At 41.2% G+C, this 25,440-nt stretch overlaps 1 protein-coding gene across 4 annotated transcripts in view; it reads left to right on the top strand.

The window, feature by feature from the left end:
* Positions 1-25,440, top strand: part of Amph (amphiphysin) — a 180,886-nt gene that overhangs the window by 57,717 nt on the left and 97,729 nt on the right. For 2 of the 4 annotated variants that reach the window (XM_050142246.1, XM_050142243.1), the window contains exon 2: positions 23,053-23,133. In XM_050142246.1, the coding sequence (XP_049998203.1) occupies positions 23,053-23,133 (81 nt within the window). Of the gene's footprint in view, positions 1-19,825; positions 19,907-23,052; positions 23,134-25,440 lie in introns of all 4 variants that reach the window. The other 2 variants (XM_050142244.1, XM_050142242.1) reach the window with 1 other exon arrangement.

Raw genomic sequence — 25,440 nt, 5'->3', positions numbered from 1 at the left:
CGAGCAGGACTTCATCTAAACCTAGTTTCCTCTCCCTATCTCCTAACGCCATAGAACTGAGGATTTGGGTTCAACTTGGAATTTTGGAGGGACATAAACACCCAACGCTTAGTGCCTCCCTTCATCTGAGTCAGAATGAAACATAGACTTCCTTTTTGTGACCCACATGGCAGTCACACAACTCTGTGGATTTGTCTTTCTATTTTTCTAAGCATGATGGAGTTTAAAAATCATAACCTCTCTCTTTCTAACTGCCCTGCCGCCGCCACCCATTTCTGAAACTGGGGATTGACCATACAGCATGATGTGTGCTATGCAGGTGTTCAACCTCTCAGATACATCCCTATTTCTCTTTGCTTTTTATATGAAGCAGGAGCTCACTAAGTTGTCCAGGTTAGCCTTGAACTCACTGTGTAGCCCATGAATGCCTTGAATCTGTGATTCACTTTTTCGAGGCACAAGAAGAGCTGTAATTTTAGACTTCTGCCTCCAGGCATGGCAGATTCTCATAAAGAGGACATACTAAGGAGGTGTGTGACTTGGGTTGAGGTGGACACATAGTCACTTCACACTAGTGATAGCATTCAAGGGTGTCAGATAATACTCTCCTAAGTTCTGTGCCTAAATTAACATGTGGCAGTGGAGTGACTTTGCTTCAAATGTCACATCACCCAGCAGACCCAGTGCAGGGGGTGGGGTTGGATTCTCAAGTTAAAAACAACAACAACAACAACAACATATTTTTAAGTAAGGGCTTCTCAAATCTCTTTTATCATGTCACTTCTTACTTGTTCCAAATGCAGCAAATCACAGGGTAAAAATTCAAACAAAAAGGATGTAGAAATAGTCTTCACTTCTTCTAGGGAAGAACTGCACAGGCTCATGGTCATATAGAGAAGAACTGTGTGGAATACTTAACTCAGGATATAGTCACTGGATGTTTCAAGGAGTGAAGACGTAATTGCTCTGTTTGTTCTTTGTATCATGATAAAGTAGTCTTTTGTCTTCTTCCCTCCTTTTGGATTTGGGTATATAAAGCATATGGAAAATAAGCATGGGTGAATTCAGTATTTACTGGGTTGCCCTCCTAAAAAAAAGAAAGAAAGAAGGAAGGAAGGAAAGAAAGAGCGTGGTTTTTATACCCGACAAGAAAGATTTTTGTAGTCATTTTTATTTTGTATTCACAAGATTCTAGCTAATGGAATTCTGGATGAATCAAAGATATCATTGGTTGCGCCCTTTGTCTTATTGTCCTTGTGCATCAAACAGACTCCCAGTCACTTAGGCAGGACTGTTACCTTCCCCTAGCCAGAATTCTGTGTTGCAGGTGCCTTAGGTGTCCCAGTAGTGACTTGGGTAATCTCAGCACCACAGAGCAGGAAGCTGCTAAGAGCATGAACATGGGTTTCTAGATATAGCCCTAATTTCTATTTACCAGCCCCCATAAGCCTTTGCCTTCTTCATCTGTGAACTGGGTGTGGTGGTACCCAGCATCCTAGTTGTCCACATGACTTAAGCAAATAATATTTTAAATTTCAAACTGGAGACCTTCCTTTGTTAGCAAAGCATAGTGGACTCCATGAGTTTTTATGTGACACAATCCAGAACCTAGCTGGACGTGTGAGCCTTTTGTCAGTGAGAGCCGACTGAGCTCATTGCCTAGATCCCTCGCTCACCATTCTGGAACAGAGTATATCTGAAAGCCAAAGGCTGACTTTCTTTCGGAACATTCTGTAGAAGCCAGTATCTTGTTCTCTAACCTAAACATTAGATTTATTAGACTTACATCCTGGTTCTTTATCAATATTCACCTCATGTAAGTGGGTGGTAAGCCAGGCAGGAGCTGTTGTGTGCTCATCCCAATCAAGACTTGAGCTGGAGAACTGTGATGGTATACCTCACTGTGATTTCATTAGGATGGATGTGTACTGAATCTGCCCATGGGGTGAATGGCAAAATGCTGACAGCTGGCCAAGTTCAACTATTGTGCCTACAGAAATTCAAGAAGGAAAACACATGCATTTAAAAACTTGGATCCAGAAAGGACATGCCCTCTGTGACTTTAGTTCTTCATTAGATAACTTTTCTTAAATTCAGAATTCTTCTGTCTCTGCTCTTTCTCAGGATAGAGGAAGGGAAAACAGGGCAGCAAGTGAGTGCAGGGCTGAGTGCAGAAACAGTGAGCACTTGCTTGCTTTCCTCATTCCAGCTGACCCTTGGCTGGTGGTGACCTCCCTCAATCACCAAGTTCTCTTGACCTGTGGAATGTCACAAGACTGACTTTAGAAAACACAGCTTCTTTCATGATGAGAAAATAGTTACATATCTGATGATTGTATGACTCCCAGCCTACAGACCCTCACTTAAGAAAATCTCCATGTGTTCCTCAGTCAGGTGCCTGGTAAAATCACTCTGCTTTCCCCCACTGCTCTTCTCTGTCTGTTGCCCAGTAGATTGAAAGCAGCAATAACCTGAGAACTTTCACTGGGCCTTCAGAATCAGCACGAGGAGAGTTTGGCTTTAGAGGAAACCCATTTGGTACAGAAAAGTTCCAGTCCGCTGCACAAGCCAAGTCACAAACATAAAACCAGGCCCCTCGATGCAGAACTAAGTTGTTAAAGGCCAGCCTCTCTCCTCAGAGTACCAGTCAACCCTTTCTGCCAGGTGTACCCCACCAGCATCTCTCATGTCTGGATCAGGCACAAGCAGGCATCGTATGGCATCCCCACACCCTCACCTGTCATCACTCCCTACCTGAGCTGTGCACTATGGAAGCCTCTCCAGGCCAGCATCATCTGTTGTGGGCCCTTGCTACATATGATTTTTCTGTGCATCCCACAGATGCACTCTTTATCCCATCGGTGAGGTTAACTGCGAGGGTACTGGAAATTACCAAGGAACTCTGTGGTCTCCTGCAGTTTCCCCTCCTAAACAGTATGTGGATGTTTCTATTTTCTCCTCTCATTTATTCATCTTCATAGCGCTGAACAGTACTTGAAATTACTTTCACGGTATCTCACAACTCATCACTTCCACAAGGAAAAAGCCTTGGTAATGTTCACAGATATGTTCCAGGATCTTAAAGCAGGGCTGAGCATACAAGAACAGCTACAGTCATGCCTACTACAGCTGTGTTTCTTTGCAGAATTGCAGATGAGTTAAGCAGCTGTGGCATAAGTGGATGTGCCTGTTTGTGCCCATCTTTCTCTCCCTTGCCTGCTGTGACCACAGCTATCTCAGCTTCCCCATCCTTCCTGTACCTCACTCCTCTTATGCTGCTTTTCTATGCTGTCCCCTCTCCTCGAGTGGTGTTCATTGCTTGAGTATTCTATTCTTAATCCACATCTTCTTCCCATCTCATCTGATGACCTGCCGTGACCTGCACTCTGGAAATAGAAGTCTTCTGAGCTAATGCTTTTATCTCTTGTCTCTTTGTCTTTCATCCCTTTACACAGTAAATATGTGAACACTGATGGTTCCATAAGACAAGCTTGTCTAGTTCACTAAACTTCTAACGGAGTGAAGACAGTACTGGAGGAAACCACTGATTCCATAATATTGTATCAACACAGAAGGGAATAGAGAATGAATATGGAGATGGGGACAAAGTGCTTCTCCTTTACATAAAGCACTCATTTTCATCCCCTCTTCCCCTGAGTCACTCCTGTGCTTTCACCTAAAGTCTCTGACTCCTTCCTCAACTGCTAGCCAAGGCTGGGTGAGGTACTGCCCTATGCCTGGTGTGAGTCTATCAGTCAGAGGTGGGCTTTACACTTGCTGTGTTTGGAGATCCTTGTCCAAGCTATGCATTCCTGAGACCAGGACTGGTTTGTATTCATCTGTAATTCTACCTTGGGGGTTCTGGTGTCCAGCAGGTGTCTAACAACACTAGAAGTAAAAGCTATGCAAAGCTCACATCTGTGCTTCTGTTAGTGTTTACATTAGGGGAGCCAAACCATGCCAGGAAGTACAGAATTACAGCAAATGTTTCCTTATAGTTCAGTATATTTTTTAAAGGTTAAGTTTTGTCTAATAACTTTTTTGCATAATTTCTAAAGCATATGCACATTTTAGAGCATTTGGGAAACACTAAAATTATGAGAACAATGGGGAATCCTGTAATTCAATCCTGCTGCTTAAAGTTTCTAGTAATATATTTCCTTTACAGCCTTCAGATCCAAAGATCAATTTATCAATCTGTCCGTCTGTCTGTCTGTCTATCTATCATCTATCTATCTATCTATCTATCTATCTATCTATCTATCATCTATCCATCTATCCTATCTATTTCATCATCTATATATACCTATCATCTGTCCCAACCTTTTATGTAACTTTCTTACAGTCATAACTTTTTCCTACAATGAAATGCAAATGAATGCCTCTCCATTTTAGATTATGGATATGTGTTTGCTAAGTGTTCAGGACCTGAGGCACCATCACTCAGCATTGCGTAAAATGAAGTGCTTGGCTTGATACCTGCCTATTAACCACACAGATGGTAGGACTGTGCAATCACTTTACACACAGGGACGTCAGGCTGTGTTTTCTACTTCTAGGAATGGGTTTCATTCTGTTTCCCCAGGAGCAAGGTCAAAAGAGACAATTTTTCTTGTGCATGCCTCCTACAAACAAATACTTAATTCATCACGACTCTGAAAATGCAATCTTCTAGCGTGCCAGCCTTAGGTTAAGGTGGAGAAAAGAGGGCACAGGTGTACTGGGATGATCCCCAGCCTGGGTTAGCCTTATCTATGGTCAGCTCTTTCAAAACAGATTTCCAAACAGAGAAATCTGTTCTCTGCTTAGAGATTCCCATACCATTCTCCTTGGCCTGTAATTCCCAACTTTCTTGCCAGCTCACTATAGATTGAAAATAATGCTAAGTATATTTCTTTGAAGATGCTGGGTGGAGGTGGTTTTTGATTTCTCCCTTACCATGAGTTAAATAAAAATATTAGCAATCCCCATTTGAGAATATTTAGTCTCTAGGGTTTTGTTACCATAGATAAATTTTGAAAAGCATTCTTGTAAAGATGTCTTTGTTTAATTTCTGAGTGTGTTCAGAGGACTAAAACTGCTGGGACAAAGAATGTAGACATTTTAAAGCATTTTGAGAGCTGTTTCCAAATTTTAACCCAGACAGACTGACTCAAAGTATGCACTCACATCGATGTCCGCTTAATTTTTAAGTTTCTATACAAAGTGACTGTGAATTCTCCTGACCCTTGTACACAGAGACACAGGAAAGCCTAGGATGCCCTTGGAGCTACTGGAGTCTCAGGTTTACTCTGATATTTACAAACACTGGAAGACAACAGAAGCCATTGTTGACACAAGTCTGAGGCTAAATGTGGTGGGTGAAAATGCTTGGCATGTAGTTTGTGCAGCTCCTTCTCTTAGGAAGCCATTCCTATCCAGGTGTGTGAATTAAAGAGACAGATAACAGATTGTGAGGTATCAAACAAAGGGCTAAGGTTATATCTGAAGATTACTGAAGCCTCCAGCACATTACAGAAACGGTTCTTTTGGAGACCGAGGTCAGTGGTGCTTGATGAACAGAAGTGATCTGATTATAATCTTGTTGTAAGGCTCAATACTCTGAACAGCTATGGTGTAGCTTGTGGATGCTGTTCGGTGTGTGGTGCTGGAAGAAAAGTCTCCTGAGCATGTAGCTCACATTCCTCGCGGAGTGTCTTTCTGTAAACAGTCTCATATTTAAATCAGCCCAGGTTTGGGAATCCTATAGAAATCAAAGGCTGGAAGCACCAAAGACCTTCTGTAAGGCCAAGAGGACAGTTTGAGGAGCTTTAGTCTGAGCTGATATTTGTTGCCTTCCTGTGGCAAGCTTGCATTTCAACTGGAGCTTCAGAATTTGAAGTTATTAAAATATACACTCATAATGCACATTATTCAGTGTGTGTTTGAGTGCCACGCTAGAACCCCTTTAACCTTCTCTGAAAAACCATATTCTTCAAATATATACAGATACATATTTTATACATTTTGAAATTGATATTTGGGCTCACGATGGGGCACAGAAATGGGGACTGGGATACTTTAGTTTACTTTATCAGAGCAAAGGAGCATTCTCCAGACAGTTATGAAGGGCTGAAGATGGCTGGGTCATTCAGTTCCTTCCTGCCTCCACTGGCTTCCCAGAAACTAAAGTCAGCTCTCAGAAGGAAACACTGCATTTAATTGGACTCCAGGACACCCTGAAAGGACAGAGGGGATTGGAGTCTGATAGAAGGGTGGGTCTTTTCCTTCCAAGCTCTCAGTACACCCATTCTACTTATTGAATTGTTTGGTTATCACCTTCATGGTAAAAAGATCAGTGGAAGAGGTGAGGCAGAACTGGGCTCTGAGGCTTCTCTAAAGTTCTCACCCCCTTATCTGAATCTGGTTTAGCTGAATTATTCACATACAGAAGTTAGTGATGTGGATGTATGCATCCTAGTTGTTTGATTTTCACCTGGAAGGGATTGTGATTTAGGGGATATAACGTAGGGCTTGGGAGCAGGTGAATATCAAGACCCTGTGTGAGATATGGATTGGTAAACAGATAAGGATAGCTTACTCACTGGACCTTCATGACTTACCCTGAGAGAGAAATATAGTACCTGACCAAAGCAAGACATTCAGTTATTAGCTTACCTTTCTGGATGTTGTTCAAACTTTCCCTTTTAATTGAGACAGTGACTACTCGGGAATACATTCATGCCTATGTCTGACAAATGGGAGCAATCTTTGGCCTCATTGAGATGATCTGTAAGTATTTACTTACATCAAGGCTGCCTGCTGATTCCATAAGGTGCCTATTTTTCATATGTAGTCCTTTCTCTCTTTCATTTCATACCCACCAACTTCCCTAACCCCCATTTCCTCAGGACCACTTGGAGTCTTATTTCCATGGGCAGAATGTAGAGATATTCCAGATTCTAGGCATTTCTAGAGGGTGCTTCTGCCCTTTGTTTCTCCAAAGAGAGATTTCCACAAAATGAAACTGTCCTCTGCTCATTCTGGATATCTCTTAATGCATAATACAACATCATTATTGTCTCTTTTAATTAAACTACATCTTATATGAAAATCCTAATAAAAAGAGAAGGGAGGGAAAAAAGAAGTCAGATGTGGTGAAAATGCTACATTTCTAACAATTGTAGAACAGAAGGAGCAATGATCACTCAGTGTTTGCAGTCTCTCTGAACAGAGCAAACACAATACCTTCTTCATGGCTAAGATTTGCGTGGGTTGTTGACTGTTCCTTGGCTTTCGAGTGTAGAAGAAAGGATTGGTGCCATGCTATTGGAAGAAAGCCCTAAATTTTATTTTTTCTGTAAAAATGCCTTCATTTAACACGCAGATTCTCCCTAATTTACAGCCATGATCACCCAATGCTGCAGTTGTCTTGTTTGCGCTCCGAGTTGCTTGAAACATTTGTTCTGACATCTAAAGCCAGGTGCAGCTCATCTGGTTTCAGTTGTTATTTCCACGTGAAGGAGCCGAGTCAGTCAGCAAGGGATTTGAGCAAGCCAGAGATTATTTATCACTTTGGCTCCTGGCTAGGAACAACTTCATGGCTGTTGCTGTTTCATTTATATGAATGCCACTAAACCTGAAATTTGAGGTTAGTTCATATATTCTGGATCAAAATGTAACTAACAGAATGATTCTCTTCCTCTTGAGAGGTTTGCAGAAACATCTTTCTCTAGAAATCTAAATTTAATGGTTTCATTAAAATGCAAATTAAACTACAAAAAAAAAAAAAAAAAGTAGAGCTGAGTCAATCATGCAGAACACTTAGCCATTTGGGAGCTGTCGGCCTTCTGCTTTAAGGGAACGAGGGAACAGAGAGCATGTGCTAATTTACGTATCCAACGCTCAGGGTACATTCTATGCAATTACAGCTTCGAGACCATCAGCTCATGATCCAGTTTTGCTTCTGCACTAAATGTCCAGAGTAATGACTTCAATTCTTTGATTTATTTAACGTTCCATATCACATTGAGTTTGTAATCAAGAGCAGACATCCCTAACTTCTGTGCCCATGCAATTTGCCTATGGATTTTCAGTTAAACTAAAATCCACTTGGGATGCAGGGTACTAGATTATTTATTTACAGTAAGCTGTCAAGAGAGGTAGATGCTGTGTGTTTGTGTGAGTGACTTTAGAGGAGTAAAGATAAAAAAGGATGAAGGGATTTGTCAAATAAAGAATGCAGTAACACATTCAGAAAGAAGACTAATTCATTCATAGAGAAACTGTATGTTTTTTTTTTAATTAAATCACTGCTTGGCCCATTAGCTCTATCTTCTTATTGGCTAACTCTTACATATTAACTTAACACATCTGTATTAATTTGTACATCACCACAAAGTCGTGGCCTACCAGCACATCTGTCTCTGGCTTCTCTCTGACTCTGCCCTTCTTTCTCCCAGGATTCAGCCTAGCTTTCCCTGCCTACCTATGTTCTGCCTTGCTATAGGTCCAAAGCAGGAGAAACTGTATGTTGACAGAGGTTTCTGTCCCACCAGGTCCCACAGCTGTTTAGTCCCAAATAAACACACATGTGTGTGATTTTCTTTGGGGCTTGCTGACTGTGGGGACCTGGGCAGGACATAAACCCCAACAAGCTGGCCCTCATGTTACACAGAAGTCTACATTAATTATAAACTGGTTGGCCTATTAGCTCAGGCTTCTTATTAATTAATTTTTACACCTTAGCCCATAATTCTTGTACACAACATAGCTTGGTACCTTTCATTAGCGAGGTATTCTCATCTGCGACCTCTACATCTGGGTGATGACTGCAGACTGAGCTTTTCTCTTCCCATAATTCTCTTGTTCTCATCGCCCAGCTTCTACTTCCTGTATGTCTACTGGCCAATCAGCATTTTATTTAAAATAATACAAGTGACAGGATAAAAGACCATTGTCCCACAGCAACTGTGTGTTAGTTTCTTTTCCTACCTCATGATAAAATGCATGCCAAAAGCAAGCTAAGGGGGAAAAGTTTGTGCTGGCTCACAGTTCAAGGGTACTCTCAGTCAAAGTGGAGAAGTCAAGGTTGCAGGAACTTGAAGCATTTGAGCACATATGCCATGCACAATCAGAATCAGAATGAATGCATGCCACACTGCTGTTTACCCCCTTCCCTCACTCAGTCTGGGATCCAGGCCAGACAAAGGTTCCACTTCAGTTAAGATGGATCTTCCCACGTCAATGAACTTAATTGAGAGCTTCCCCCACAGGCAAATCCAGAGCTATTTCCAAAGTGATTATGGATTTTGTTAGATTGACAGTTAAGCATCCTGTTAGGTGATAAATAAGATTTGAAAAGTTTGCTTCTTTGACTTCTCCTGGATGTTACATGAATTTCTGAAACTTCAATATTCTCAGTTTTCTGACTAATCATATATTAGTTATTGTAAATTATGGTTTTAACAGAAATACATGAATTGGGAGTAAAAGAACAAATACTTTATTTAACTAACAAGTTTATCTAAAGAAGTATTACTTTGTTATTTCATACCGTGAGGTGCAGAGTCAGTGTATTTGGTAACTCTGAGTCACCATATCTAGAGAATACAGTCCGAAGAGGGGCTTTGTTCCAGAAATATGATCAAACCCTTAAGTTTTCTCTTTTGATTTCTATCATTTATCCTCTGTTCATAGCAATGATTCATATGTGCAATTTGATTCCCCCATGGGCATAGAATAAGAGCGACAGAAATTTGTTCTTTGTTGTGATTTGCTGTGCTTGTAACTTACAATGTGTTAAAAGTCAAAGGTTCTGAATAATGTCACTTTTCTGATAGGAGTAAGTCATCAATCACCTTTTATGATTTTTATTCTGTAAGCTTGACTTCAAGTGGCTTGGGAATTGGATGTAGCCAAAAAAAAAAAAAAAAAGCTTTGGCTAGTCTATATTTTTTTAACCTTTTAACATCTATTTTTGAGTGTACTAACTTATTAGTTTCTTTTTACAAGAATGAGGTAGGATTATTGTTTTGTTTGCCCTGAATTCTCAAGGAAGGGAAATGAACATCTGAACAATGTTGAGACTGTTGTGTAAACTGTGATGTAAGTTTAGAAAGCATCACAAGGGGGAAGCATCATCTGCCCTGAATTGGAGACCGAGAACATCACATCAAATTCTCTTTAATGAGAAGCATCTATTATCAACTTCAGAGTTTATAGTTCTGAAAAGTGTCTCAGCTGGCAGGGCTCACCGTGGGATTAGACTGCTCAGACTTGCTTACTGTGCACAATGTTTTCTGGCTTGATGGATTGTGCTGCCCTATGTTTAGATCCTTTCTATGCTGTGACATAACAATAGTGCCTTTATTCTTAACTGAAGTATAATGTTTCTATATATTAGTGGGGTAATTCCATATGTGCTTATATTATATAATGATTAAATTTAGGGTAATTAAGGTTTCCATCTCCTTAAGCCTTTTTCATGTATATGTGTTGGGAATGTTCGGACATTTCTAATTATTTAGAAATATGTAATTACTTGTTCATATATTCACAGTGCTGCAGAACAGTATAGCTACTTCTTCCCAGCTAATATATTTGGGGACCTTATCCGGCCTCTCCTTGACCCCTCTGCTCCTTTCTCGTCAGTGTGATTACTGACCTACTCTCTAACATTTAGAAGTGTGCTGAGCTCTTTTGACTCCTTTTCCTCAGAGTTGTCAGCTATAGTGTATACTCCTAGCTAGGACCATGAAGCTCAATTTCTATTCCAGAGTTTGCTGTGGAGTCAGTGATTAAGGAAAATTAGTGAAGCATGCTGAAATTATCAACAATGCTGTATTCTTGGTCATGTATGTGGGGCAGAAATGTTCACAAAATAGGGAGGAAAAGAGATGGTTGGGGATGCTTGAAAGAAAAAAACCTTGAGTCTTCAGGTGTAGTGTGAATTCTACTTGGTCTTAATAACAATAATAAAAAACCCCAAGTTCGATATAGTAGTAAATGCTGAAAGATCAGAGAAGCAGAGCAGTCAGCCACTATGCTCTTACCTCTACCAAATCCTCAGATCAAAAGGGCAATCCTGACTCTACAAATCCTGGGTTTCAGGGCTGGATATGTTCTCACTACCAGCAGCTTTGCCACAGAGAACATTGCTACAAGTTCAGCGGACATGAACCATCTCTGGGAACCAGCTAATGGTTCGTGGGAGAACTTCTTCCCTTAACTCCATAGCATGAATACTAATTTAGGACCGCTGTGCTCTGCTGTATAGACTTGGCACATGGCAGTGCTGTGACTTTCAAGAGGCCTGCCAATCACGGAAGATGTGGTCCCTCTCTCAGCCTCAGGAGGTGATTAGCAAACTTTCTCTGTAGACTGGTATACATTCCACACTGCCATTGATACTTGGACGTATCAATAGTTTCATAGAAAAACGGTTCTAAAGAAAAAAATTCAACCAAGCTGCAGTAGTTGGAATGGGATATGCCTCCATGGGCTTAGGTGTCTGAATTCCTGGTCCTGTCCATGGTCATTTTGGGGGGTTTAGGGGGTGAAAGGCTCTGGTGTCACTCTCGAAGCACAGAGACTCATTCCACTTCTAGTTTGTTTTCTGTGCTTCAAGCTTGTGGTTGAGGGTTTGACCTCTCAGCTTCCTGCTCCAGCTCCTGCTCCTGGCTGCGCCATGCCTCCCCACCAGGATGAACTCTTATCTGCCTGACCCTGTATGCTAAAACAAGTTCTTCCTTCTGAGTCATTTTTGGTCATGGTGTTTTATTACAGCGACAGAAAAGGAGCTGAGACACAGGGAGAGGATAGGCTTAAAATTCAAGCATCTTTTCAAGATCGATATCAAGCTATCCTTTTCCACTAAGGTATTTTCCTTTCCTCTGGTATGTCAGGGGACTAAGTGTTCCAACTGTAAAGGACTCAAGATAGAAGAGAGCAGAATTCTGAACTTGATACCTGTCTAGAAAGCCACGGTGAAGCCACACTGGCCGGTGCTTCCTCTGGCTGTATCTGATGTCTATGACTCCCAGTCATTTTCCTCTGTTTCCCTTTTAGGCCTCTGAATTTCTCTTCTCCATCAACAATTTTTTTCCATTGCCTGTGAGTATTAGCCTACTCACATTAGACTTGTGAGTTCTATTACATATTTTTTTCTCATACATCCAAATCTGAGAGCTACTAAAGTACCTCCTAAAGGAGGCTGAGAACATTTATTGTCTTAACTGTTCCCAAAAGTGTCTCCTAGAATTCTCAGGAAGGGTCATATTAGGTGGAGGAGTTTTGATGATGTGATGGCTAACACAGCATTGAACTCCACCAGAGAAAAGAAGGGATGCTGTAACTGTACAAAAATATTTTAGGACATATGGGGACATTCAAGGGCACATGAAGCTACTAAAGATGTGTTTTCAGTGATCTTTTTTTTAATCTTCTCTGGGTAAAGATCACAAGCATTGATTAAAATAATTGAAAGAAGTTGGAGGAATCATTGTTCTAAGGCTCCTGTCTAGATCCTGGAACACATCTAGACAGTGGTAAAAGGAACAGCACCCTCAACTTGGAAAACCATCACAGTATGTGCCTAGTAGAAAGAGGTGGGAGAAGCAGTGAGGGTGCGCTTACCTTATTGACACTGTAGTATTTGAGTGAACACTTCCATGTTTTATAAGAGAGAGCAGAGTAATGAATCATCTTCCTGTAGGGCAATGCAGGAAGACCAGTACTCCATGGCCTGTACTGAACAGTCTTTGGTTTTCTCATTAGTAGATAATGTTCACATAATACTGTGCTTTTTTTTTTTTTGGCTAAGATATAAAGTGCAAAGAGAAGGTACCTCATTACTCACAGAAGACTAATTTAATTATGCAGGTCTCCCATTGCTATGCAGAGTCTGATGAAAAGGAAGCGTGAGTCACCATGTCTAGTCTTCACCCTCATCCACTGTGCCCATTTCTCTAAGATGCTCCAGGGGTCAATTCTTCCAGGTTCTTTGTAAGAACACATAGTTCTGGTCATCACATCAAGCCAGGCACAAACACATGTACTTGACATCCCCACGTGGCCTTCCTTTTGAACTTCTTTGCAATCCGCATCATTTGCCCTTATCAGCTTCTCTACTTGTGACTCACAAGACTGGTGTTGCTGCTTGGGGGTCAGACATCAGCATAGCTGAACCTTGCTTTGATCTTTTCCCTTAATTAACAGAAGCCATTTCCGTGGTATAAGGATTTTTTTTTCTCTCTGGCTTCAAATGTCAGGTTTTTTTTCTCCTCTGAATGCTGCCAACTCACTGCCCTATTTCTAATTTAAAATATTAAACAGAGCTGCTATTCCCCAACCACAGCTGCAGTCAGTAGTGAATTTGCATTCCACTTTGGGAACATAAAACTTGATTAGAATTTTGCTTTCACACCATGGAGAAAGTAATCTAAGCAGAGCCCCAAATCCTTGGGTAATGTGCTTGGCCACTTTAGTCAAAAATAATTTTTCTAGGAAAGAATACAGGAACCCTGCCATTGGGCTAGAGCTTGCAACTCAGTCCCTGGAGATCACTGCCAGAGAGCACATGGAAAGCGAGCTCACCACAAAACACGCTAACTTGTCCTGTTCTTGCTCTCTCTCTCCATTTGACTTTTTATTTAGTCTTTTAAAATTGGAACTTCTGGGTTCAGGGAACATGGGAGAATGAGTGCAGACCTGGGAGAATGATGCAGAATCTTACTGAAAGAAAGTACATGCTGAACTTTGCATCTACGACTTGCCAAATGAAAAAAAAAAAAGCAAATTTAACAATTAAAACTCTATGTTCTCAAATAGTAAAGTGTCAATCTGGATGAAATTAAAGTCTAAATCCAAATGTTCTTATATAACAGGGACCAGCAGCTCAAGGAAGTATCAACCACAATGTGCTGGGCCCTTCTACATAAATCACTCATTAAGAAAATCCCTATAACAGACTTACTATAGACCAATATTATGGGTACGTTTCCTCAATTAAAATTCTCTCTTCCCAAAATATGTCTGGGTTTGTGTGAAGTTGACAAAAAACAATCAGAACAGACATAGGACTAACTGTAACTCAAACAGTATAATGAAAATTGTTTATTAATCCCTGTATTTTTTTTTTTGATTGTCTTAGTGACTCACTATCACTGAGTTGGTTGTGGAGAAGGTGGGCTATTAAGAAGGCCTGATCTTTGGAAGATAAGCCAGGCACACTATGAGAGTAAAATCCAATGGACAGACACGTGCAGAGCAAGGGTCAATAGGATGGGAGTTCTCTCTTAAGTAAGAACGTACTCCTGCAGTGACTGACTTCGTGTTTTCTTATTGATTAGTTCTCCTCACCTATAAATGTGGCAACATATGCTATAAAGTCATTATGAATAAATGAATTAACCTATTTAAATCTTTGGAAAGGAACCTGAAACACAGTAAAACTCAAGCAAATGACTAGTTATTATGGAAATAACCAAAAGCCCATAAGTGCACTTTCATTCCTATAGTAAATGGGAAGAAGTTAATGGTGGTAATCCCACTTGAACTGGGGAAGCTTCATGGAGGATTTAGGAAGCTTCATGATTATAAGATAGAAGAGAGAATTTTATAGGTTTAAGGAGGCAGAAAGTGTCAATGTGGGAATGAAGTGTTGATTAAAGAAACTTTGGAGATATAAAATTACAGCTCGATCTTAAATTATAGATGGCACATGTTCTATCCCTAACCCAGACATTATCTTCAGTTGATAACTACCTGCATATGAAACTTTTGTTTCCTCCAATGGAGTCTCATGGAGGATAAAAACACCTACTTGTAAGGGTGGACAGTGTACCCAGCAGTAGATGGCCAACAGAAGATGAACTTAACGACATCTTTGAAGGCTCCTTGTCTCACAATGTTGTACCAGGGCTTTTAAATATACTTACATGCAATTTGTTTAGATATTAGGGCTTCCAGCTTTGTGTTTTCGTGAGATTCCTGAGTGTGCAAATGAGTGGGGTCTCTGCATCTGTATCTGTTTCTTGGACTCTTACACTTCTGTATGTTTGTACTGTCCTATTCTGATGTGTTATTTTATTAATTAGAAGACTATTTTTTAATATTTATTTATTATATATACAACATTCTGTATGCTTGTATGCCTGAAGGCCAGAAGAGGGCACCAGACCTCATCATAGATGGTTGTGAGCCACCATGTGGTTGCTGGGAACTGAACCCAGGACCCTTGGAAGAGCAGGCAATGCTCTTAACCGCTGAGCCATCTCTCCAGCCCCTAGAAGACTATTTTTTAATGACAGACAGAAAGGGGTTAGATCTGGATGGGAGGACTAGACCCAGAAGAAACCGTCCTCTAGATATTTGAGAAAAAAATCATTTTCAGTAAATAGAAAAAATATAGATGGCCAATGTGTTTCGTTCATGCCTAAATAATAAATTTACTAACTGTTCTAAGGTTACATGTAGATTGATCAGGTCTTAATGTTGTTAAAAGTCAGGATTTCTGAGGCACTACCACATGGCAGCTTGTAGAACAAATATTTCTTCTTCTGTACATAATGTCAGGGGCATTGCAACTTTGTCACCAATCACAAGAAACTCAGATTTGGTTCATGAAGAATTAAGGAACTCATACTGGGGTTCTACTGAGGGACTTGGAAAGAAAGGTGAACTATTCAAGACCTGTCATGGAGACCACTTCTTTGGAGCACATTAAGTCTGAAATCTAAACAAGTTTGGCACTGATATTCCAGGATCGGTAATCTAAGTCTCCATTTTACAGTGTCAGTGCCTTGGGGTGATACAATCTTTATGGTAAAGGCGTCTTAGGGAATGGGATATGGTACTTACAAAGGAAGTGATTTTGCACAGGTGTGCTTTTCTGTAAGTCTCAGCTCATTCATCAGCTCAAGGATGCGTAGGCTGTTTTCAGGGTCAGTTGAAATAGAGCGCACCGGGTCCCAGTGTGGCCACTAGAGTGAACATGTTCCTGGAAAAGGTTAGCTTCCCTGTCCCTCCTCCCTTCCTCGCTCTCTTCTGTGGATAATGCTACCTCATGTGGCCAGAACCAAGATCCAGGACCACTGCAACTGAGAGTTCTGTGTGTGCTGTCATTCACAATGACGCTGTTAAGCTGAAAATGCTTTTTACATGGAGGAGCTGTTTCATGGTTGTTTTCTAGCCTCGTCTCATTTATATCACATTATTCTTAAAATACGAGATGTAAGGAACCACGATTTGAAATATCAGTGAAGAGCTTCAAGCAGGAGTCTGTCCATGATCTTCCCACTATTACAGTCATGTAGCTGGTAAGACACATGCTTCTCCCCCCTTCCCTCTGGAGAACAAAAATTATCAACAAAATACTTTATTTTTTTATTTTATTACTTTAAAAATATCAATCCAAATTATCACTTCCTCCCCTCATCCCACTCCCTCCACACACCCTCTCCCCCCTCCAATCTTAAGAGAGGGCAAGGCACCCTGCCCTGTGGAAAGTCTAAGGCCCTCCTCACTACATCCAGGTTGAGCAAGGTATACATCCAAAGAGAATAGGATCCCCAAAAGCCAGTACATGCAGTAGAGACAAATCCCAGTGCCACTGTCATTGGCCCCTCAGTCTGCCCCAACTGTCAAACACATTCAGAGGGACTGGTTTGATCCCATGCTCATTTATTCCCAGTCCAGTTGGAGTTGTTGAGCTCCCATTGGCTCAGGCACATTGTCTCAGTGGGTGAACCGCTCATGGTCTTGACTTCTAAGACCCTAAGCAATAGAGAGGGTGACTGAACTGGCTTTGCCCTGTAGTCAGACTGATTTTTCTTAAATATTATAGAACCTTCATCCAACAACAGATGGAAACAGAGACAGAGACCCACCTTGGAGCTCCCAAGGTCCAGTTGAAGAGTGGAAGGAGGGAGAGTATGAGCAAGATACGTGCTTCTTAGAGTCCAGTGGCCTTAATATATTTTATCCACAAAAGTAGGAATATTTGATTTGATATGTAGGTCTTACCTGCTTTCCTTGAGAAGGAAAAAACCATACTGATGATGACAGAGACATTGTCCTGTAGAAAGGTGAGTTTCCTGAAAGTTTCCAAGAGGTAACTTACTTATCTATGTGGTCCTAATCTTTTAGATGTCAAGTGGGTGAAATAGGTCCCACACAAAATTGTCTTGAGGATGAGAGTAATGGTCAATTACCTCCACAACTTCAGGTTCATAGAGGGTGTGCAATACATATGTAAGTGAGTGCCTGTTCACTGCTCTAGCAGGTTGTAGAGCTGATCATTTGGCAGCTCCTCTTGCTCAGAAGAGACTGGTAGCATCCCTTGCCTGCATGCTGCTGTCAGCAGATGAGGGGTTGACTCAACCTAGCCAGTCCTGTGATACAGAGTGTCTGAAGATGGTTGGGTTTGTGGACTTTGAGAGCTCGGGGAACACTGGGTGGTACATGCCAGCTGCCTTCCCTCATCACCTTTAGGCTTGTGTGTGCCTGTACACATGTCTATGTGTGTGTCTATATTTGAGTAGCCATAGGTAATTTGGTAGATTTCTCTCTAAACCATTTTTTTAAAATGATGAGACAAAAGTTAAAACAACTGTAAAGTCAAAAAATCATCTTAAAACCTTGAGATTTAGAAAGCACAGGAGAAGATGAGAACCTGAGACTCCCTTGGTTGTTCAAGTTTGCTTCTGTTGCAAGTGTGACTTCCATTGCTTTTCTTTATCTCTGAATCAATAATAATAACAAAAATATAAGACTCTGAATTCAAGCTGAGCTCCCTCTAGTCATCAATCCCACGTGTTTTGATGAATGTGGATCTTTGTATAGAGGTTTTAGTGACGTTTGATGACACCATAGGATGTCACGAGGTGAATTTCAAGAAGACAGTGATTACAGAGTTTCCGTATTCTTGAATAAGTCAGTGTTTAAACATGAGATATAAGGACAATGATGCCAAATAGTGAACGCTACTGTAGCACTCACTCATGCTCTCTCTGCTTCATCCTCAAGCGACTTCCTGTGTCTTCAAGAAATCTTACCCTTGGCAAGTTGTCCGTGTGTTCTAGACACAAACATTTGTTGAAATAGGAGCGGCGGCAGGGCTGCGTCCCCGGCACCCGGCCGCCCGCATGGCTAGCTTATGCCCGAAATAATTACATAGAAACTGTATTCTTTCAAACACTGCCTGGCCCGGCTAGTTCCAGCTTCTTATTGGCTAGCTCTTACATATTGTTCTAACCCATTTCTAATATTCTGTGTAGCCCACGAGCTGGCTTACCAGGGAGGATCTTAACCTGCATCTGTCTGGCGTGGGAGCATCATGGCGACTCCTCCTAAGCTTCTTTCTCCCAGAATTCTCTTCTGTCTACTCCGCCTACCTAATTTTCTGTCCTATGAGGGCCGAGGCAGTTTCTTTATTATTAACCAATGAAATCAACAGATAAGATACAAGACCCACCTCCTTAGACCCCCTTCATTGCCTGGAATAAACTCTGTCGCATTCCTGTCAATTGGAATTCCTCACAACAGATTAAAAACAATCTTCACAGAATATTTTCTGAAGCCTTTGGCTCTACAGATATTGTTACAACACTCTATAACATCCTTGTATTGCTTGTAGTACATTAACTCTGCTTTGTTTTTGTGAACATACCTTATATTCTACTAGACTGTCAGATGTTTCTGGGATAAATGCTGCCACCTGATTTATTTGTTTTATGTTTCTGTATATCCAATGGTTAGCGTGGGGTTATAAAATAATTGTATACCCATGGCCACTTTGACTGTTCATTGAATTAAGAATATATCAGAACAGGGTCAGGAAAATTGAATGCCATCACTAGAAGGCACACTTCAATCATATAGCTTTGCTTTATTAACACATAGCTGGGCACCTATTGTACATCATGCACTTTGCTAGCTTCTGGAGACAAAATGACACATAGAGCTTAGCTTCAGTCTTAAAGTTATGCATAGACTCCAGGAGGAATTCATATGTAAGCAAACAAATGCAATGCCACCTTGGTGCTTGTTCAAAATCACACAGCTCAAGTCTACTCAGTTCCAAAGCCACCAAGTACAACACCTCCACAGCAGAACAACTCGAGTGTTGAGGGTGGCTTCTGCTCAGACCCCTTAGAGAACAGCAGTAGTCTCTACTAAACAAGCTTGTGGTCCTGCTCTAGAAACTCTGTTAAATCAAATTATTTTGTTTTGGTCCCAAACTAAGTCTTCTGTAACATGCAGGGGCCCTGCTTGTTTGTTGTTGGGGTTTTTGTCCCGCCCAGTACCCCACAACTGTTTAGCCCCAAAGAAAATCACACATAGATCTCTATAAGTTATAAAGCTGATTGGCTCATTAGCTCTAGCCTCTCACTGGCTAACTCTTACATCTTGATTAACCCATTTTTCTGATCTATGTTAGCCTTGTGGCTCAGTACCTTTTTCAGTGAGGCAGATCACATCCTGCTGCTTTGGTGGTCTGGGTAGGAGTGGGAGGAATCAACTTCTTTCTTCCCAGAATTCTCCTGTTCTCATTACATCATTTCTACTTCCTGTCTGGTTTTCTCACCTATATTTCCTGCCTGGCCAATCAGCATTTATTTAAACCATGATTGACAGACTACAGACAATTCTCCCGCATTTATTTAAACCATGATTGACAGACTACAGACAATTCTCCCGCACCATCTCCAAAGCCACCAAGAGCCTTGAGGGTGGCTTCTGCTCAGACCCCTTAGAGAACAGCAGTAGTCTCTACTAAACAAGCTTGTGGTCCTGCTCTAGAAACTCTGTTAAATCAAATTATTTTGTTTTGGTCCCAAACTAGGTCCTCCAGAAGCTGGGAAAAGCCGATGAAACGAAAGACGAACAGTTTGAAGAATATGTGCAGAACTTCAAACGGCAAGAGGTGAGTCCAGCTCCTAAGTTTCTGCGGCAGGAAATGTTTTCATGCGTGGTGTGGTTTGGATCACTCCCAAAGCTCCTGTGTTGGAAGTTAATCCCCACTGTGAAGTCTTAAGGTCTCAATTTAATCTACTATGGTGTTTAGAGGCAAGGCCTTTCAGAAGAGGTTAGGATTAGGAAAAGTCATTCCGGTGGATTTATAAGAAGATGGATAGAGACTAGAGATACATGCTTTCTGACTCTTGTCATGTGACTTTGAGCTGCCTCGGGTCTCTGCCAGTAAGCCTGTCATTAGCCCATGTACCCAAGAAGTACAAGCTAAAGTAAATCTCAGGTCTTTATACTGTACTTAGTCTGTGATCCTGTGTTGCTGGCAATAGAAAGTGGACTAACACACTGAGAGGGTGATACTCGAGAGTTCTGTATTCTGTGGAAGACAAGAGGGTAAGCAGCAGGTATTGACAGCAAGTTTGGAGTATAGTTTCAGGATATTATATTTTGATACTCTCAACCTTTTCAATAAGATGGCTAAGATAATGGAAAGATCGTGTTTTGGGCACTCCATTTTCCTCAGAATCCTAGAAAGGCATTACCCAGTCTATCAAACGATTTCAGTTAGTGTGTTCTTAAGACTATGCATTTTGGGGTTGGAGAGATGACTCCATCAGCAAAGCGCTTACCTAACAAGCAAGAGGAGGTGAGTCTAACTTTTATCACACATATCAAAATGCAGGACATGATGGTGCACACATATAATCCCAGGGTGAAGGAGACAGAGACATGGGAATCCCTGGGGTTTTTTTGCCTGCCAAGTCTACCCTAATATGTGAGATTCAGGGCAAAGAGAGACCTGTCACAGAGAGAGGACTTGATGCTATTTCTGAGGATGGTACCTTAGGTGGTACCATCTGCCTCCACAATACACATATGCAACCCCCCCATGTGTATGTACATGTAGATATGGTAGATATGGGCTCATGGCATAAATTGTACCTATTGTCCCCCAGGACAGTAGATTCTGTGTGTCAACATCTGTTTTTCCTTTGCACCGTTCTTCCACATTTCCTGAACTTGAATAGCACTCCACAAGGAAACTTGTAGATCCTCTTCCTTTTCTAGACAACGCTCAATGTCTGCTTTTGGAAACTAGATTTAAATTGAGGAAGTGACTCAGTCTTAGAGCTTTTTTCCCATCCTGAGGATTTATGATCTAGTCTTCAAAACTCAATCTTCTTGTCTAGTGAATCACTGTGGTTCCAATTAGCTTTTTGCATTGGATTTTCAGCCTATCACTTTTCTGGCATTTTTAAGTTTCCCAGAATTTCAGCTGAAAAACTGTCCTGGTCTATAATGTATTCATTTCTAGGTGGCACTGTGCATTTTCCAACTATAATTATAATCGTCCATTGCATGGACTTTTTAAAAAAATCTAAACCAAGTCAGAATTTTTTTCTTGTCTAAGATACTAGAGAAAAGTATAGTTTGTTATATCATCAATTACATTAGATAAATGGTTTGTGCCTCTTGGAGAAAAATCTGGGATAGCTTTACTTTGCTGTTCCACCTCCATTTTTTTCAAGGCAGGGTTTCTCTGTGTAGCCCTGGCTGTCCTGGAACTCACTCTGTAAGNACTTTGCTAGCTTCTGGAGACAAAATGACACATAGAGCTTAGCTTCAGTCTTAAAGTTATGCATAGACTCCAGGAGGAATTCATATGTAAGCAAACAAATGCAATGCCACCTTGGTGCTTGTTCAAAATCACACAGCTCAAGTCTACTCAGTTCCAAAGCCACCAAGTACAACACCTCCACAGCAGAACAACTCGAGTGTTGAGGGTGGCTTCTGCTCAGACCCCTTAGAGAACAGCAGTAGTCTCTACTAAACAAGCTTGTGGTCCTGCTCTAGAAACTCTGTTAAATCAAATTATTTTGTTTTGGTCCCAAACTAAGTCTTCTGTAACATGCAGGGGCCCTGCTTGTTTGTTGTTGGGGTTTTTGTCCCGCCCAGTACCCCACAACTGTTTAGCCCCAAAGAAAATCACACATAGATCTCTATAAGTTATAAAGCTGATTGGCTCATTAGCTCTAGCCTCTCACTGGCTAACTCTTACATCTTGATTAACCCATTTTTCTGATCTATGTTAGCCTTGTGGCTCAGTACCTTTTTCAGTGAGGCAGATCACATCCTGCTGCTTTGGTGGTCTGGGTAGGAGTGGGAGGAATCAACTTCTTTCTTCCCAGAATTCTCCTGTTCTCATTACATCATTTCTACTTCCTGTCTGGTTTTCTCACCTATATTTCCTGCCTGGCCAATCAGCATTTATTTAAACCATGATTGACAGACTACAGACAATTCTCCCGCATTTATTTAAACCATGATTGACAGACTACAGACAATTCTCCCGCACCATCTCCAAAGCCACCAAGAGCCTTGAGGGTGGCTTCTGCTCAGACCCCTTAGAGAACAGCAGTAGTCTCTACTAAACAAGCTTGTGGTCCTGCTCTAGAAACTCTGTTAAATCAAATTATTTTGTTTTGGTCCCAAACTAAGTCTTCTGTAACATGCAGGGGCCCTGCTTGTTTGTTGTTGGGGTTTTTGTCCCGCCCAGTACCCCACAACTGTTTAGCCCCAAAGAAAATCACACATAGATCTCTATAAGTTATAAAGCTGATTGGCTCATTAGCTCTAGCCTCTCACTGGCTAACTCTTACATCTTGATTAACCCATTTTTCTGATCTATGTTAGCCTTGTGGCTCAGTACCTTTTTCAGTGAGGCAGATCACATCCTGCTGCTTTGGTGGTCTGGGTAGGAGTGGGAGGAATCAACTTCTTTCTTCCCAGAATTCTCCTGTTCTCATTACATCATTTCTACTTCCTGTCTGGTTTTCTCACCTATATTTCCTGCCTGGCCAATCAGCATTTATTTAAACCATGATTGACAGACTACAGACAATTCTCCCGCATTTATTTAAACCATGATTGACAGACTACAGACAATTCTCCCGCACCATCTCCAAAGCCACCAAGAGCCTTGAGGGTGGCTTCTGCTCAGACCCCTTAGAGAACAGCAGTAGTCTCTACTAAACAAGCTTGTGGTCCTGCTCTAGAAACTCTGTTAAATCAAATTATTTTGTTTTGGTCCCAAACTAGGTCCTCCAGAAGCTGGGAAAAGCCGATGAAACGAAAGACGAACAGTTTGAAGAATATGTGCAGAACTTCAAACGGCAAGAGGTGAGTCCAGCTCCTAAGTTTCTGCGGCAGGAAATGTTTTCATGCGTGGTGTGGTTTGGATCACTCCCAAAGCTCCTGTGTTGGAAGTTAATCCCCACTGTGAAGTCTTAAGGTCTCAATTTAATCTACTATGGTGTTTAGAGGCAAGGCCTTTCAGAAGAGGTTAGGATTAGGAAAAGTCATTCCGGTGGATTTATAAGAAGATGGATAGAGACTAGAGATACATGCTTTCTGACTCTTGTCATGTGACTTTGAGCTGCCTCGGGTCTCTGCCAGTAAGCCTGTCATTAGCCCATGTACCCAAGAAGTACAAGCTAAAGTAAATCTCAGGTCTTTATACTGTACTTAGTCTGTGATCCTGTGTTGCTGGCAATAGAAAGTGGACTAACACACTGAGAGGGTGATACTCGAGAGTTCTGTATTCTGTGGAAGACAAGAGGGTAAGCAGCAGGTATTGACAGCAAGTTTGGAGTATAGTTTCAGGATATTATATTTTGATACTCTCAACCTTTTCAATAAGATGGCTAAGATAATGGAAAGATCGTGTTTTGGGCACTCCATTTTCCTCAGAATCCTAGAAAGGCATTACCCAGTCTATCAAACGATTTCAGTTAGTGTGTTCTTAAGACTATGCATTTTGGGGTTGGAGAGATGACTCCATCAGCAAAGCGCTTACCTAACAAGCAAGAGGAGGTGAGTCTAACTTTTATCACACATATCAAAATGCAGGACATGATGGTGCACACATATAATCCCAGGGTGAAGGAGACAGAGACATGGGAATCCCTGGGGTTTTTTTGCCTGCCAAGTCTACCCTAATATGTGAGATTCAGGGCAAAGAGAGACCTGTCACAGAGAGAGGACTTGATGCTATTTCTGAGGATGGTACCTTAGGTGGTACCATCTGCCTCCACAATACACATATGCAACCCCCCCATGTGTATGTACATGTAGATATGGTAGATATGGGCTCATGGCATAAATTGTACCTATTGTCCCCCAGGACAGTAGATTCTGTGTGTCAACATCTGTTTTTCCTTTGCACCGTTCTTCCACATTTCCTGAACTTGAATAGCACTCCACAAGGAAACTTGTAGATCCTCTTCCTTTTCTAGACAACGCTCAATGTCTGCTTTTGGAAACTAGATTTAAATTGAGGAAGTGACTCAGTCTTAGAGCTTTTTTCCCATCCTGAGGATTTATGATCTAGTCTTCAAAACTCAATCTTCTTGTCTAGTGAATCACTGTGGTTCCAATTAGCTTTTTGCATTGGATTTTCAGCCTATCACTTTTCTGGCATTTTTAAGTTTCCCAGAATTTCAGCTGAAAAACTGTCCTGGTCTATAATGTATTCATTTCTAGGTGGCACTGTGCATTTTCCAACTATAATTATAATCGTCCATTGCATGGACTTTTTAAAAAAATCTAAACCAAGTCAGAATTTTTTTCTTGTCTAAGATACTAGAGAAAAGTATAGTTTGTTATATCATCAATTACATTAGATAAATGGTTTGTGCCTCTTGGAGAAAAATCTGGGATAGCTTTACTTTGCTGTTCCACCTCCATTTTTTTCAAGGCAGGGTTTCTCTGTGTAGCCCTGGCTGTCCTGGAACTCACTCTGTAAGCCAGGCTGGCCTTGAACTCAGAGATCTGCCTGCCTCTGCCTCCTGAGTGCTGAGATTAAAGTCGTATACCACCACTACCCTGTTCCCCCTCAATTCTTGTCACTTCACACACTTCTCAAATGTGATAGGCAATGGGCTGATAATCACCCTTGAAAGCTTGGACATTGGCTCACTTGAGAATAATAACTGATTGAAAATCTGGGTAAAACTCAGAAAGCTGGTAAAAGTAAAGAACAATTTTACTTTATGCAGCGGTCGGATTAATAAATCACCAATAATTGATATTTAAACAAGTTTAATAACAAAACCAGACTCACGAAACCAAGGTTCCAGCGGAGTAGCCAGCGGAAACAGGAGAGGAAACGGAAGGGGCGCGCAGCCTCTGCCTGCACAATATATCAGTAAACATACGCCTGAGGGCAGCCCGCCCCCAAGGGGAGGGCTTATCCCTACATCTCACTCCTTTTGTCTAAATAAGACAGAACTAACCTAAATACAACTATAAACAATAATAATAAATAATAGATATAACAAACAATATTGAGAACGAAAGTTTTACCAGACATTCTATCTCAAGGAGTCTAAATAATGTAGAGAGTAATTACAATTATATAATCTTCAACTCCGTCAAAGATCTGAGAAAGGAATAAATATTACTTAACAAATGAGAGATATCCAAAAC

The sequence above is a fragment of the Alexandromys fortis genome, unplaced genomic scaffold (genome assembly GCF_014885135.2).
Source record: "Alexandromys fortis isolate MF-2015 unplaced genomic scaffold, M_Fortis_MF-2015_v1.1 scaffold_5, whole genome shotgun sequence".
NCBI classification, from domain to species: Eukaryota; Metazoa; Chordata; class Mammalia; order Rodentia; family Cricetidae; genus Alexandromys; species Alexandromys fortis.
Note: the sequence above shows the minus strand (reverse complement) of the source record. Positions and strands in the feature narration are given on the sequence as shown.